General features: G+C 38.3%; 1 protein-coding gene across 4 annotated transcripts; it reads right to left on the reverse strand.

The window, feature by feature from the left end:
* Window positions 1-1,862: 1,862 nt before the first annotated feature.
* Window positions 1,863-14,265, reverse strand: MDM2 (MDM2 proto-oncogene, E3 ubiquitin protein ligase). 4 transcript variants are annotated; one of them, XM_010087436.1, is made up of 10 exons: window positions 14,194-14,265; window positions 12,090-12,164; window positions 11,595-11,728; window positions 11,387-11,436; window positions 10,016-10,083; window positions 9,765-9,858; window positions 7,040-7,200; window positions 5,864-6,019; window positions 4,245-4,322; window positions 1,863-2,723 (listed from the first exon to the last, which is right to left on the reverse strand). In XM_010087436.1, the coding sequence occupies exons 1-10, from the start codon at window positions 14,260-14,262 to the stop codon at window positions 2,154-2,156; spliced, it is 1,455 nt and encodes a 484-aa protein (XP_010085738.1). In that variant the 5' UTR covers window positions 14,263-14,265; the 3' UTR covers window positions 1,863-2,153. The 4 variants fall into 4 exon arrangements, with proteins under 4 accessions (XP_010085738.1, XP_010085739.1, XP_010085740.1 ...); XM_010087437.1 differs by having other exon boundaries at window positions 7,040-7,197; window positions 14,194-14,262; XM_010087438.1 differs by lacking the exons at window positions 7,040-7,200; window positions 9,765-9,858; window positions 10,016-10,083; window positions 11,387-11,436; window positions 11,595-11,728 and having other exon boundaries at window positions 14,194-14,262.
* Window positions 14,266-14,385: the final 120 nt, after the last annotated feature.

Raw genomic sequence — 14,385 nt, forward strand, 5'->3', positions numbered from 1 at the left:
TAAAATAAAAAAAAAAGGAAAAATAAATAGGAAGCAGTGTGAATTAAAGCAGGTAGCCATCTCTTAAAAGCATCCTTAACTGAAAAATTTAAATATCTGCCCAAAGGACTTCTCTGTCTTGGGCTGAAGGATTATGACATCCCACAAAACCCATGAAAGGTTTCTGCTGACCAAAGAACTCAAGAACTTCCAGCTACCTGCTGTCACTTTACAAACTGCAAGGGGTAAGGAAATTCACAAGTAAGAATTTGAAGAAACATATACAACTGGGGTTGACATTTTGTTTAGTTAAAATGAATTATGGTGAAACTCCAAAGATACCAGTATCTTTTAGTAGGGGTTTTTTTGAAAATTAGCTCAAATGTACGAACAAAGCATGACTGATCCTGGTTATTCTGTCTTTACCTACAGAGGTATTTCTTGGCAAGCAAGTAGCAACAAAGGGTTTACTGAGCCTCTCCCGGACGGCTTTATGTCCTTTTGCTATTGTCCTCCAGGCATCTGCAGCCCTGGTTTACAGACACTTTACACTAGAGTAACTATTTCAGCTCCAACATAAGGTAATTATGGCAGTAAAAGTCTTTAAGCTAGTACACAGGCAGCAACAGTTCTGTACTGGTGATGCCAAGGAAGCTCTTTAACCTTGGCCTGCAGGATGGTAACACGGCGCAATTCCAGCATTTAGGCTACATCTCCATTCTTGGCACTCCCCTGACTGCTTATTCGCTACTTTCTATTGGGCCGATGATCAGCGACCACCTGTAAAATTAAAAGGTGCTAAAAGCATACAATTCCTTTTGTAATCTAGTTGCCCAAAGGAACACACACAACTCACTGGTACCGAAACTCTAGATCTGAAAAACAGCTCATATGATTAATCTAAATATAGTCTGCAGATACCTGAGCTTACAAAAATATACTCATGCTACCTACTCTGAATGCACCACAGAAGCGAGTCAGACTCCTTCACGAAGGAACTGGTAAGTTTCACAACGTTTTTGACAAAGTACAGTGAGGAGACAAGAGCTAAAAGCAATAAAGGACAGGTCTAAGGAGACCAATTTTGAGTTGGCCAAACACCTTGAACAGTTTTTCGTAATTCTTGTGATATAGATAAAAATAGCGTAAGTTGGAAAGCCTACTGAGTTTAAACAATGTTTAGGTGAACTAGAACTACATAGCTTATTTGTTTCTACAGATGGAGGGGGACTTTTTTTCCTTACTATTTGTATTCAAGAAACTGTAATGATCAAGCTGCATATGCTGTACTGCTGAAGTAAAAAACAACTGCAGAAAAAGAATACAATTATCCCCTAATATTGCCTGACGACGTTATATAGCTGCTTCTTCATTTATCGTGTCTGTTCAATTGTTTTCTCACACTGCTAAAATAATAATCAGGATAGTACAGACCTCCAAACCCACAAAGTACTTTAAAAGCCAGTTTCTCAGGATGTTTAAGAGAGAAGTGCAAGACTAAACTTGGATCAATGACTTTTCAGGACCACACAGCCCTGAAGTTTACAATGCACACTATAAAAATAAAAGACACACAATAACTTTTTCTATTTCCAAAACCTTAAATGATTTTCTATTGTATTTACCCCCGCTTCCTGGTAAAATCTCCCCCATAATTTGGTTACTTGAAGGAATTTTAAGTATTGGGAATGAGGGAGACAAGTTTCTGTTTATTTATTTTATTGACTTACTCAGAGGGTTCTGATTGAGCCTGGTGACTTCACCAGGCAACAAATACTGGAATCTAGAGAATCTTTTATCTCCTTAACGAGGAGGAACTCCCATTAACAAACTCTTCAACATGTCTCTCCTCTCACAATAATTGAATTTGGGTTTTCAATGTGTGTATTTAATCCAGTAAAACAAATGTCACTAATTTGTATGAAACATAAAACACTTGTAGGGGAAGGTAGTTTACATGAATTTGTTATTTCTCTTGAGAGGGATTTAAAATCTTCAAGTTGATTTATGAATATTAGACTAACCTCTTAACAACTCCAGTGCATTTATTTCAGCACTTTTCATGCCAAATGTAAAGAGATCCAAAATATTGTCTAATAAGCATACAAAAATAGTTTCTTACTCTCTTAACCAGTTTATGAAGTTCCTTTCGCTGCTTTCCAGCCAACATCCATCTAACTAAAGTAAGTTAGTACAATCATTTGTATGGGCTGTCTGCACACTGGACAGGGTTTGTTCCTCTTCTTAAGTTTTCTTGCACACGTGAAACATGACATGAGATGTCCTGTTTTGCCATGTACTATGCAGCCGTTTTTAGGTCTGCTCTGACATATGACACAGGGCTCTATGCTGGTAACAGGAAAACTGGATTCCACCCTTTCCTCTTTGTCTTGCATTTCTCTCTTCTCAGGTTCCTTATAGTCCTCCTGACTGCTACAAAACATGCTGCTCGATGTTGAGGGCTGGGAATAATCTTCGCTCTCCTGGGACTCGGAAATTTGTACTGCTTTATCCTCATTCTCCTCTGCAGCTGGTTCTTTATCTTCAGTCACTTTCGCCTTCTTGCAGTCAGGAACATCAAAGCCTTCTTCAGACCCTAGAGGGAAGGAACTTTCTAATTTTCTCTTTTCCGATTTATCACCCTTTTCATCTGGAAGCCAGTCCTCACGAAGGGCCCAGCATCTGTGGCAATGTCGTGGGAGCGGAGGATTCATTTCACTACATTCAGGACACTTCCAATAATCCTTTAGTGAATTAAAGGTTGGAACAGCATAAGCTACTTGGAATGCTTACAACTGAAGTATTCAGAGATTATAAACAATTTATTACTGCCAAAATAAGTTATCTTGAGCTATCGACTTGTTTATAATTTAAAAATTCCATTCAGCGTTTGGCCCGATTTTATGGTTCTAGACTAAAATAGTCTTGATTTTAAGAAGACTCCGATTTTCTTTCTTTTTGCAATAGATTTGTGAAATAAAAAGAGGCAGAACAATAATGATTTATTATTTCTTACGCAAAAGGGAAGAAACCAGACCACAAAAGCCTTTAGAGAACCTCATGAAAAACTTATTTCTGACAAAACGGTCACTATTCCTATTATTTTCAACAACAGACTTCTGAAAATGAAACCATTCAAGACTGAAGGGACATGTAACCTGTGGGATGCTAAGCTGCTGGTGTGCAAAATGGCCGGGTGAGGGCACTCTGACATAGTAGTATCGCAGAGTAGAAAACACTGGCCGTTAAAAAAAAATAAAAATAACAAACCAAAACAACAAAAAAGGGGTGCATCACTGTCCTAGAGTACTCCATATGCTGTGTTGAAAATAAGCCACTATCACTAAAAATGCACTCCACTTTTTAAGGAGAAGGATCCTTCTTAGAAATAATGCATGCCATCAAAAACAAAACTTATTTAGAAGATTCAAACACTTTGAGTCCTGAATAACATCAGTGACATCAAAAGTTTAGAAGATCAATTTTGATTCCTAAAAATAACATACAGACATATTTTTTCCATACATAAACAGTGCTACATTTTCAGATGGTGGCTAGCCGTGTGTTTTGCACACATAGCAAAGTCCTTCTGACCTACAGACCATCAAGGGACTGAACAGATATGGACAACAGCTTTATTCAAACTTTAACTGTGAAAAGCAAGTATAAATAAAAAGATCAACTGTGTTTTAATTCTAGTCTGCTTTTTTCCACATGTCTACACACTTTGGCTTAAACTCCCATATCTCCCCCCACACTTCAAGAATGGGCTCACAGAATTTAGAAAAACCCTCAATCTTTTAATTTTACAGTACTGTTCTGAAAACAGCTATGCCTTCACATCTGTATGCTACAGTTTCCTTCATTCAGGCTGGACAACAAAACCAGGTATTATTATTTATAGGAAGAGTTTTTAAAATACACATGACTTTAAGATATCTTTTTTTTCATTTTGTGCTAAAAATCCAATTTAAGGTCCAAATAATTTCCTTCCATTAAGTCAGCAAAACCATAAATTTGTGTGGATTTTTTTGATGGATTAGGAAGCTTAGGAATCTGATTTAAAAAAAAAAAAATCAAGGTCCCTTAATAATCACATGTTCAATAATTAAAATATTGTCTTGAAATGTTCAAGCATATAAGAAAAAGCCAATTTAATTCTTAAAAAAAAAATCACTGGTAGCAATAGAATTCATTTATGCTCCTTGGTGTACTCTGCCAGTTCATTCAACTTATGATGCTTTGCCAGTCAAGTTTTTACTCACAGCTAGAGAAATCTCTGGATCTTCATCAAATGAATCAGCATCACTGTCTTCATCCTGGTAAATGGTCAGCTGATACACCTGGTTTAAATTTTAAAAACTACTGATGTAACTGTTGTTTGGCACTCAATTAAAAATCTTATCAGATTTTTAATCTGACATTTTCTGATATACTTTTAAAATCAAATGTAGTAAGTGGCACAGTTTGAAGAAACTAGACTATAGAATGTACCATTTTGTAGAACAGAAGTGACCCTTCCCCTCCACTCAGCACTGGTGAGGCCACAACTGGAGCACTGTGTCCAGCTCTGGGCTCTCAGTATGTGAAAGATATGGAGGTACTGGAGAGTCCAGCAAAGGGCCACTAAGATTATTAAGGGATTGGAAGAGTTCTTCACACAAGGAGAGGCTGAGAGAGCTGGGGCTGTTCAGCCTGCAGGCAAGGTTTAGCAAGGGGTCTTATCAATGTGTATAAATATCTGAAAGGAGAGTGTAAAGAAGATGGAACCAGGCTCTTCTCAGTGGTGTCCAGCAACAGGATAAGAGGCAACTAGCCGAAATTAAAACACAGGAGGTTCTGTCTGAACGCCTGGAGACACTTTTTACAGTGAGGGTGACTGAGTACTGGGCGCAGGTTGCCCCGAGCAGCTGCAGAGCCTCCATCTTTGGAGATATTCAGAGGTCATCTGGACATGGCTCTGGGCAATATGCTCTGCTTGAGCCAGGGGTGTGAACAAGATGACCTCCAGAGGCCCCTTCCAACTTCAACTATTCTGCAATTCTCAACGGAGCTGTTGGGAGCAGGGGCACAGCTCAATCTTTTCTTCCGCCAAATCACTGCCTTATCTCAGGGTGCAGCTCCGCAGCCCTATAACCCAGTGCACATCAGTACAGTCAGTCCTATTCAGCCTCTCAACTATTACAGTCACATATGTCCCTGGCGAATTCTGACTCTGGCACTTGCCCCATCTTGCCATGAGCTGATTTACCTCTTGAAGTAACAGAAAACTAACCCAGAAAAAAAAAATTAATTTCCCACTTCATTCCTGACATTACAGATATCTAGATTTCTAGAAAATTATGGCAATCACAATTTTATTGTCTTCTTGCCGCCTAATGCAAATTTCTAAAATTGTGTTTCAGCATCTCTATGAAACATTTATATTCATAGAGGCAAATGATTCAGAAATATCCCTTGGCAAAGAGTTACTAGGAAAGTTTTCATTCAGTATTTAAAGCGTTGTCAAAGCTCAACACATACTTCTGTATATAAAAATGCAGGAATAGACTCAAGTACACATGCTGCCACTGCCTCCAACAGCTAGCGAGCGAAGCTGGACACTTTTCTAGACTGTCAAGAGTCTGTTTCAGAGCCTACAGAAAGCCCCAGCACTGTTCTGGTTACTGCCTGGTGGGTATATAATGGTGACCCAACTTCACAGGCATGTAATTTGATTTAATAAATGAATGGGTGTAGTTTCTCACACCGCACACGCAGTCCTGAAATAAACCTGAAGGGTTACTTCTTGTTGGAACGTCAACATGAAGTATTCCCCTAAGTTTCCTTCCCCCTCTCGCCCCCCACATCAAAAAAAAAAAACCCAAACAAAACAAATATGTACCTCATCATCTTCATCTGTGAGCTCCTGTCCTTCTTCATTATGGCTATAATCTTCTGAATAAATAGACTCAACTTCAAATTCTACACTGAACTGGTCTGAAACAGAACTGTGGTCAAACCAGTCAGAGTTTTCGCTTAATGAACTGGCATCAATATCCTAAAAAAAAGAGAAAGTACACATTGAACCTCACTAGTCCATCACTGAACCTCACTAGTGCATATGCATAACCATTACTGTTAAGAAAGCTCGTAAGATAAAACTGAACTACTCAGTTTAATTAGCTATGGAAGAAATGAGACCGGCTGCTGTTACACAGAACTTCTTTTATGAGACAAACAAATTACAGGTGGGCAAAAATAACACTAGATCTGAAGGCCTTTTGACAGCTCTGTAATAGAGGCTGCAGTCAACCTACAGCCAGCTTGATGACTGCTGCTACTATTTCACAAAGGTTCTCCTAACAAGTGAACGAACAGATGTAGGAAGATGCTGTCTTTTGGCTGCATGTCATTAAACTTTTTATTGTCATCAACTTTTTTTAACCATAATTTGACAGTGGCTAAACAATTATAAAATAGCAAAAATGAAGATACAGTATTAGTTCTGTCAATTCTGAATACAGTACATGACCGAGAATACTTAGTTTAGTTCTTCATGACTTAACCTAACCACACATAAAACTTGCCTCAGTGCTCACTGAAAACAACAATAAAAAACAGTAAAGGCCTGGGAAATTAATACAGTGTATCGGAGCACTACTATGTACAGTTACCAAAGCCATATCAGAACTACCAGTTGCCCAGAAGCATCAACTGTTCTGAATTATGGAACATCTGTGACTGCTTTTCTTCTCTTAGCATTCTTAGAAATATTTATTTTAAACCACAAAATATATCTGGCATTTTTTCAATACTGTGCCAAGCAGTAAGAATCTGGTGTTTAAAGAATATCCAGAGTTAATATTTTAGAAAATTTCACTTCAGCTTTGTCAGCAGATCCATTAAACACCCCACTCCACTCACACACCAACTTTTCCTTCAGACCCTTTTCTTTCCTCAGACACCACTGAAGGCACTCCTGCTTTTAATTAAGAACATCATGTCTTAAGACGCATACTGGCACTTGTGGTATTTGCAAAATTTGTACCACAAAAAAAAAATATATATTTTGACTTACGGGGATGGAAAGAGAATCTGTTGAATCACTGCTATTGCTTCTTTCACGGCACAGACCACTGACTACACACCATGAGAGACTTTCATCAAACGTCAAGGAAATGCTGTCTGACTTGTGTCGTTTTCTTCTGTCACTATGTGGATCATCTGAAGAATTTTCTTCTGGGCACATTCAAGAATTTTTATTACTCCAAAAACATCTATGCAATGTGCAGTTTTGAGTATTCTTAACAGACGCTCAAAATATAATTTACTTACATAGGAATTTTTAAAAAGTAAGGTCATTCAGTATGATTTTATGTAAAGTAAAGGCACCAAAAATTAAAAAAAAAAAAAAAAAAAGACACAGTAACACTGAGAGACTTGAAAAATGTGAAACGTTCCTGAAACCAGTATTTCAGGGGTGGACTTTCCCCACTTATTCCAGTGCAGCTTGTAAATGGCAGTATCCCCATGCAGGCAATAATATAATTGCAAATTTTGAAGCATTTTTACTCCACACACGACACATTAAACCCCTCCTAATTTTAAGGAATGCAGCTAGGATCTTAACTCTCCCAGCTCCCTCTACAGTTAGCAGACAGAATGGCACTTTCAGAGGGCTTCTTAGTCCATCACAGAATTTGTAGGGAAGGAGATGGAGCAACTAGCTCCCATGTCACATGCATAAAGGACCTCATGCTAGGCAAGGTAAATTCAGGTTCAAGTTCCAGGGACCTCAATAAATTTATCAGTTACACTATATGTAATCGTGCTTACTCAACCAGATTTTTATAACAAACCTTTATGACTTTCACCACACACTAGTAAGAAAATCTTCAAGGCATACTATGTAAAAATTGAACTCTGAAAGCCTTGCTTTAAGCTGTGCTTATTAAATATGCTTGGTTTGAAGGTAAAAAGACAATGCTTTCAAAATACAACATGTTTTGAAACAACCACCTACAGCAGCACAAGGAGTAGGGGGACAGCATTTTAGGGGTAGGTAAGTCAAAATTCAGCTCCACTGACTTTTAAGAGTGTTTGGTAAGAAACAATTTTATTTAAAAAGGCATTGCAAAGCCAGTATGTAAGTGCAGCGGAGTGAAAACTCCCCAAGAGGCTTGACAACTTCGTTCAACAGACCTCGTAAGAGTCTGCTGCCCCCTCCAGGTGCGTTTTGCACCCACCCTCTATTGCCAGGCTTCTCCCTTGCCCTGCAAAACACACTCTGACAATCCATGAGTCTTCAAGTCTTGAATCTTTCATTGTAAAAGAAAAGAGAACAAAACACTTGTACATACTTTGAGATTTCTCTTACTTTCCCTTGGTGCTTCTTGGCTCAGCCCCTCTCTTTTCTTTTTCCGCCCTGAGAGCCCCACCAAATTTGGTGCCACCAGGCCCAAGGGTTGCTCCTGTCCATCGTTGTCCTCATTTAGTTGTCATGGCTCCATGCTGTACTGATACTGTATCACCACAAGGTTTCTATACACTATATAAGCGGCTCCAAAGGAGCCGCTACAATCCCAATTTAACAATAGTGGTTTAAAAGGAAGATTTCCTATAAATTAGAAAAAAAGTGTATATAAAAACACTATATTAAAAGAACTTTTAACATTGTAACAAACTAATAAATGGATGCAAAGACAGAGTTAATAATCAAACCTACAATAAGTAAGCATAACACAGAACCTTACGTCCTCTGGGTCATGCCTAAATATTACAGGTTATGATGTTTAACTGAGACTTTCCATCCTTTCACCAGTTTTTGTTACAACATTAAAATGTTCTTTTAATTTAGTGCTAACTGCTTAGCAATGCAGCACAGTTTCTGGACCGACTAAAATAACAGTGGCCTATGATGAACACCAAAAAAATACTACACAGAAGCTCAGGAACTGAAGGATGTTCCCAGGCAACTGAAGAAGAGAAAGCTATATGCAGTGACAGAAGGTTATCACTGCCCAGGTAATTAACAACTAACAAGTCATGAGGTAACAGAAGTGATGGAAAACTGATGCAAGAAATTCCACAGAACAGTATTTAAGCAGAACCATAGAGAACACTTCCACTGAGAAATTTAAAGTTATTCAGGTTTATGCTGACCAGCTTGTTATTTGCTCATTATCAGAAGACACATTCCACATTTTGAAAATGTATTTGACAGTGATTATTGAATAACCACAGCAAAGAGAAAGAGTAGACAAACACGATGCTTAAGTCACTAGACTTTCTAAAAAGTGCTTAAGGAATGGTCGGTCAGGTACCTAAACATGTTTAAAATCATCCCATGTTACTACCAAACATTTGATGTATTTGCTACCAATTGAAATCCAATGAAAACTGTTTTTAGAAAGAAAAAAAAAGTAAAAATTGTGTCCGCCTACAGAGGGAACTGAAATGAATTTGACTACCTCACTCTATTACAAACAGAAGTGTTCTCATTGTGAAGATACCACAACTGATTAAGTCCTGCTGATGAGGACAAGTCTAACAGATCTGTGGAACACGTTATTCCATCACCTTACTAACAGTTCTAGAGATACAAACTGATGTAATATGACACCGGAGCAATGCAAGGAATCACGTATTTCTTTGAGACTGAACATTTTGTTTTAGATAAGCAGAGAAACATAAAACAGTATTTGTCAGCATCTTTCAAAGTCAGTAAGGCAACCGAACGTACTTTTTTTTTTTTCCTAAGTGGCCGTGCTACTGAAAGCTCTGCAACATAAATCTGCACATACCAGATACACTGTGTGTTCTCCTCCTAGAAGATGTAGTTGGTCGGGAAGTCACATTTGATGAAGTCTGCTTCTCTTCTAACTCTTGCATAGATTCCTGATTAACACAAATACCGAGTAAGCTTGAGTATGAATATGAGATAAAAGGTTAAAATACACTAATTGCATCTAAACTATTGACACTATCATGCAAAACTAAACAGAATTTACATCTCAGAACATGTATTAAAAAGAAAAAAAAGAAAAAAAATCACCTTCAGAACATTTTCTTCTTCAAGCTGAAATCTAGCATCATTCTCAGGTGAGTCAGCAAGTGTAGAGTCTGAAACCAAAACCGCAACACAGCACAAAGTCAATTTCAGGCTCAAGAACATCAGAGTAAAAGCAAGGCAGAAGTTAACTGCACACAGCATTTACAAAGTAAATTCTAAACAGAACTTACAATCAAGACATTTTGCAACAATGGAAAAAACCAACCATGTTCCACTGCTTTTCAGGTGTGTGCAGCACTTTCCCTGTAACGTTACTGAAATGGGAAAGTGGGAAGAAATCTCGACCACAAAGTAGTTCAGAATTTTATTATAAATGTCTTCAAATTATGGCTGCGCATTAGCTGGAACTCTACATGTATGAAAGAATATAGACAGGAAATATTTTACACTTCTTCCTCTCCAAAGTATATTTTACTAGCTATCATCTGATGAGAACACCAAATTAAAAAGACATTAAATAAAAGAAAAATTAACTGTTAATTATATATGCTTACTACCAGACAGACCCTGAATTAATAACCTTACAAGAAAAGAATCCGAGAGATAATTTAAATCTACAAGCATAACAGTAAGCAATACTGAAGACAACACGTTTCCCATTTTCAGCAGCTAAACCATTGCCTTTAGCGAGAATCAGAAACAAAGGGTGTCTTAACACGGATTTAGAAGTCAATTTACAAAATGGCTTCCATTGTTTAACTTCTGGTTCATTCCTTGTATTAGCCAAAAATTAAAGCTATATTGAGGATTTTCATACTGCAGGAAAGATGACTGCATGTAACAATTCTCCATTTATGGAGTGGCTATCCACAAAGTTACCACTAAGCTCCTTTTTTAAGTATATCGCCCCTTTAAAAGAGGACTCAACGTAGCTGAGGATGACCAGTTCTAAATGTACTCCACATTCAGTTTTGAAAATTAAAACACAACACTTAAGAGAAAGAATAAAAATCATTTGCCCTGACTTCATTGCTGGTGCAAGTTCAAGAAGCTGATTTTGTTATATTAAAACTTTTTATGTTGTTGAGAGCTTCATCTGTAAGAAATACAAGCAAACAACTAACTTTTAAATTTAGTCCTCCGTGTTCAGCTCTGATTGCGTTTGTTCTGGTTCTAGTCTGACAAAATTACCCAAATGCTGTTTAGATATTTTTTTTTCTCCCTCACAAGAAACAGCGTTTGCTTTGATTCACTATTTGTGATGACTCTGGACAGTAAGTAGAGTGTAAAGCCAAATAGCTAATTACAGAGAGACAGACGTTATCCGCTCACTACATGCAAGATGCACTAATGCAAGTTACATTTACCCTACTACTATTTCCCAAAATGAAAAGTCCTCCCGAACTAGCTTACCTTGTTGATTGATTGCTATCAGATTTCTGGAAATCATTGAATATAGTCTCCTTAGATGGGGACAAAGAAAGAGATGTTGCAAATTAGCTACATGTAATTGCAGAAGAGAGCTTACCATCTTTGAAGATGCAAAGAGTTAAAAAAGGACATACGCGTTATGTTCTCCATTATTTCACAACCAGACTCTCAGAAAAGAATCCCATTTTACCTGTGTTCTTTTACTGAAAAGCTTGTTACTCCAAATAAATCCCCCAGGAGATCATTTGCACAGTGTACAATATGTTGCTGTTTTTCATCATATAATTGTTTAGACATAATATATTGTCCAAGATAGAATATTACCTGTAAAATAAATGACATACACAGACATTAAATACACAAGTACTGTTGTTTCAAGTGTAAGAGAAAACATTAAATTAAATGTGATTTGCTCTTCTGACCTTGATTGCCTAAAACTCACTTTGACCTGCAATTTTAATCTATCATTCCCCAAGTATTCTGCTATTCTATTGGCCACCAGATACCTTTGTTCAGATTTTGAGAAACTTCCTAAACACCACCTAACAAGTCAGCAGGAGAATAAAAACAATACTTTGTCTCAATATCTTCTAGATAAGCTGTGAACTATACTGCTCTGCACCCAAAACAAAAGAACAATCTATCTGTATTCACTGTAATCTACCCTTACAATTAAAATTCTCACCTCCTTCATAGTAAAAGTGTCCTTTTCTGCACCAGCTAACTTTAACACCTTCAACAATAGTGGCTTTGGTTTAACCTGTGGGGGGAAGAAGAAAAACAGTATGCACCAATTATTCACCAAAACCTGCTTCTGTATTAATCTGATATACAAATACACACATTACATTAAAACCTACCCACATCCAAGGTTTTTACTTTTGCAAAGTTAAACTTAAAATAACACAAACCCAATAATACTGAACTTGTCATACACTGTACATCTTAGCTCAAACCCCCCATCTTTCATTGGTACACCCAGATTCCCCAATTTGAGCTACAGCAAAAGGACCTCTGTGACTGTCAGGTCCAGAGTGCAAGTCACAAAGCAAAGTACTAGTCCACCTCTTTCCTAGTCTCTTCCTGTGACAGCTTCCAGGGCTGTGGTTTTGCATTTGTCAGCTGGGCTGCTTTACCTCTGAGAAGTTTCCTTAGCTGGGATAAGCACACCCTGTCCTCTCCATCATTTCAATTATTCCCACCGCCGCAATGGCCTCCCAAGCCCCCCCTGTGCCAGCAGAGTTATACCTGCACCCAATCTATGAGAATATCAGAGGTAGAGGAGGGAAAAGTTAAAAAAAAAAAAAAAATCACTTTCCCCTCCTCTTTTTTCCCTTCTGGCCATTACTGTGTCCTGTTCCCATTCATGGCACTGTAAATCAAACAGCTGTGTCAGTACCAGTGCAGGAGACAAGAAGCTGCAGCTGCTGCCACAACTGCAAGGAAAATGCCTGTGGAACCACTGATCGTTCCCAGTAAGGTATATTCTAGTATTGCCACTTCAGCCATAGCATAAACATTCTAAGAACAAGCTAATATTTAGCTATCCTAATATATCGCCTAAAATAAGAAAAAAAAAAAAATAGAAAAGAAACATCTTATAGGAAAGCATGGAATAAAATATCATGAGACCAGGAATAACGCTTAAAGCAGGGGTGGAGGGGGGACGGGACTTCCTTATATTACATTTCAAATATCTGCTAAAACCAACGTTAGGTACATTTTAATGCATTAACAAGAGTTTAGTTGCAACAATGTCACATAATGAAAACAATAAACAAGCTCACAGACAACCTTAGAAGTCTGTTCACCCTTCCTAAGGGCTGAATTATTTAGAGCATGCGGCATATATTACAGTTTCACAGAGGAAGCAAACAGTAACTTATTCAACTACTAATGACAGCTGGGCATAGGAAGGCAAAGCACAGTTTCAGATCTCTGAATCCACAACTAGACCCATGGGTTCAGATCCTTTTACTCCCCAGCCCTCTCTCTCAGATTTCTGCAAGTATAAAGTTCTTCTGCCACGCAGATCTGACAGCAGATGGTAGCAACACATGACTTCTTAAAAAAAGAATAAACAAAAAAAAATCAACTTCGAACAGTCTGCTGTTCTGTTACTTCACTTTTTTGAAGTTCTGCTACTTAAGCTTTAACCCTCCTACAAAAAGTAATCCAGTTCAACCGACATTGTACACCTGCCATTTTTAACTCACGTGTCAGGTATAACACGTAGGCTTCCACACTCAGGAAAACTTACGTAGAAAGCCAAAAAAGCAGAACTGTCACTGTATCATGGAAAGTCTGGACATTCAAAGCCATAAATGCAAACTAAGACTCTTATTACAACTTATGCTTTCCAATAGAAGAGAAAGTGAAAATGACAAATTCAAAAGCCTTCAGTTGTAACGACAAGACTATTTCACAAATGGTGTACATCTTCCAGAACAGAGATCTTCCACAACTCCTCAGTTATGAACGGTTAACAATTTCCACCACGAAATACCATGATCAAACCGGACCATAAGATCCTTTTTATTGAAAGAAAGCAATCTGACCATCAAGTCTCCAGGAAACAGAGTCTAGACCTCAACCATCACCCTCAAGTTTCAACCCCGAATGAGAAAGATTTCCTCCACAACTACAGGATCAAAGAGAGCCCATCTTCACCGGATTTCCTGCCTTTTCTCTTAACCATCGCTTGCTGAGCAAAGTGCTCCTTTTGAATTAGCAGATAAAAACTCTTGCAAAAAGCGTGAAAAACTCGCGCGTCCAACAGAGCTACTGACCAGCGCCTCCTGCTCCGAAGCGGTGACAGATGAGGCATCCGTAAGGGAGGACATCTTGGTATTGCACATTTGCCTGCAATGAAGAGGAGCACAACCTCAAAACGTGGACCACAGCTGCACAACCCGGGCTCGCCCCCCGTCCCGCGCAGAGTCACCCCGGGGCGGGCGCAGGGCCGCGCTCCGCAACTCGCG

Source organism: Pterocles gutturalis, unplaced genomic scaffold (assembly GCF_000699245.1).
Source record: "Pterocles gutturalis isolate BGI_N339 unplaced genomic scaffold, ASM69924v1 scaffold11311, whole genome shotgun sequence".
In the NCBI taxonomy this organism is placed as follows: domain Eukaryota; kingdom Metazoa; phylum Chordata; class Aves; order Pterocliformes; family Pteroclidae; genus Pterocles; species Pterocles gutturalis.

Coding starts and splice junctions, on each gene's coding strand:
- MDM2 (XM_010087436.1), bottom strand. CDS start 14,262: ATGTGCAATACCAAGATGTCCTCCCTTACGGATGCCTCATCTGTCACC. Junction 11,729..12,089: donor ACACTTTTACTATGAAGGAG/GTGAGAATTTTA, acceptor TTTATTTTACAG/GTAATATTCTATCTTGGACA. Junction 6,020..7,039: donor CAGATTCTCTTTCCATCCCC/GTAAGTCAAAAT, acceptor TCTTTTTTTTAG/GATATTGATGCCAGTTCATT.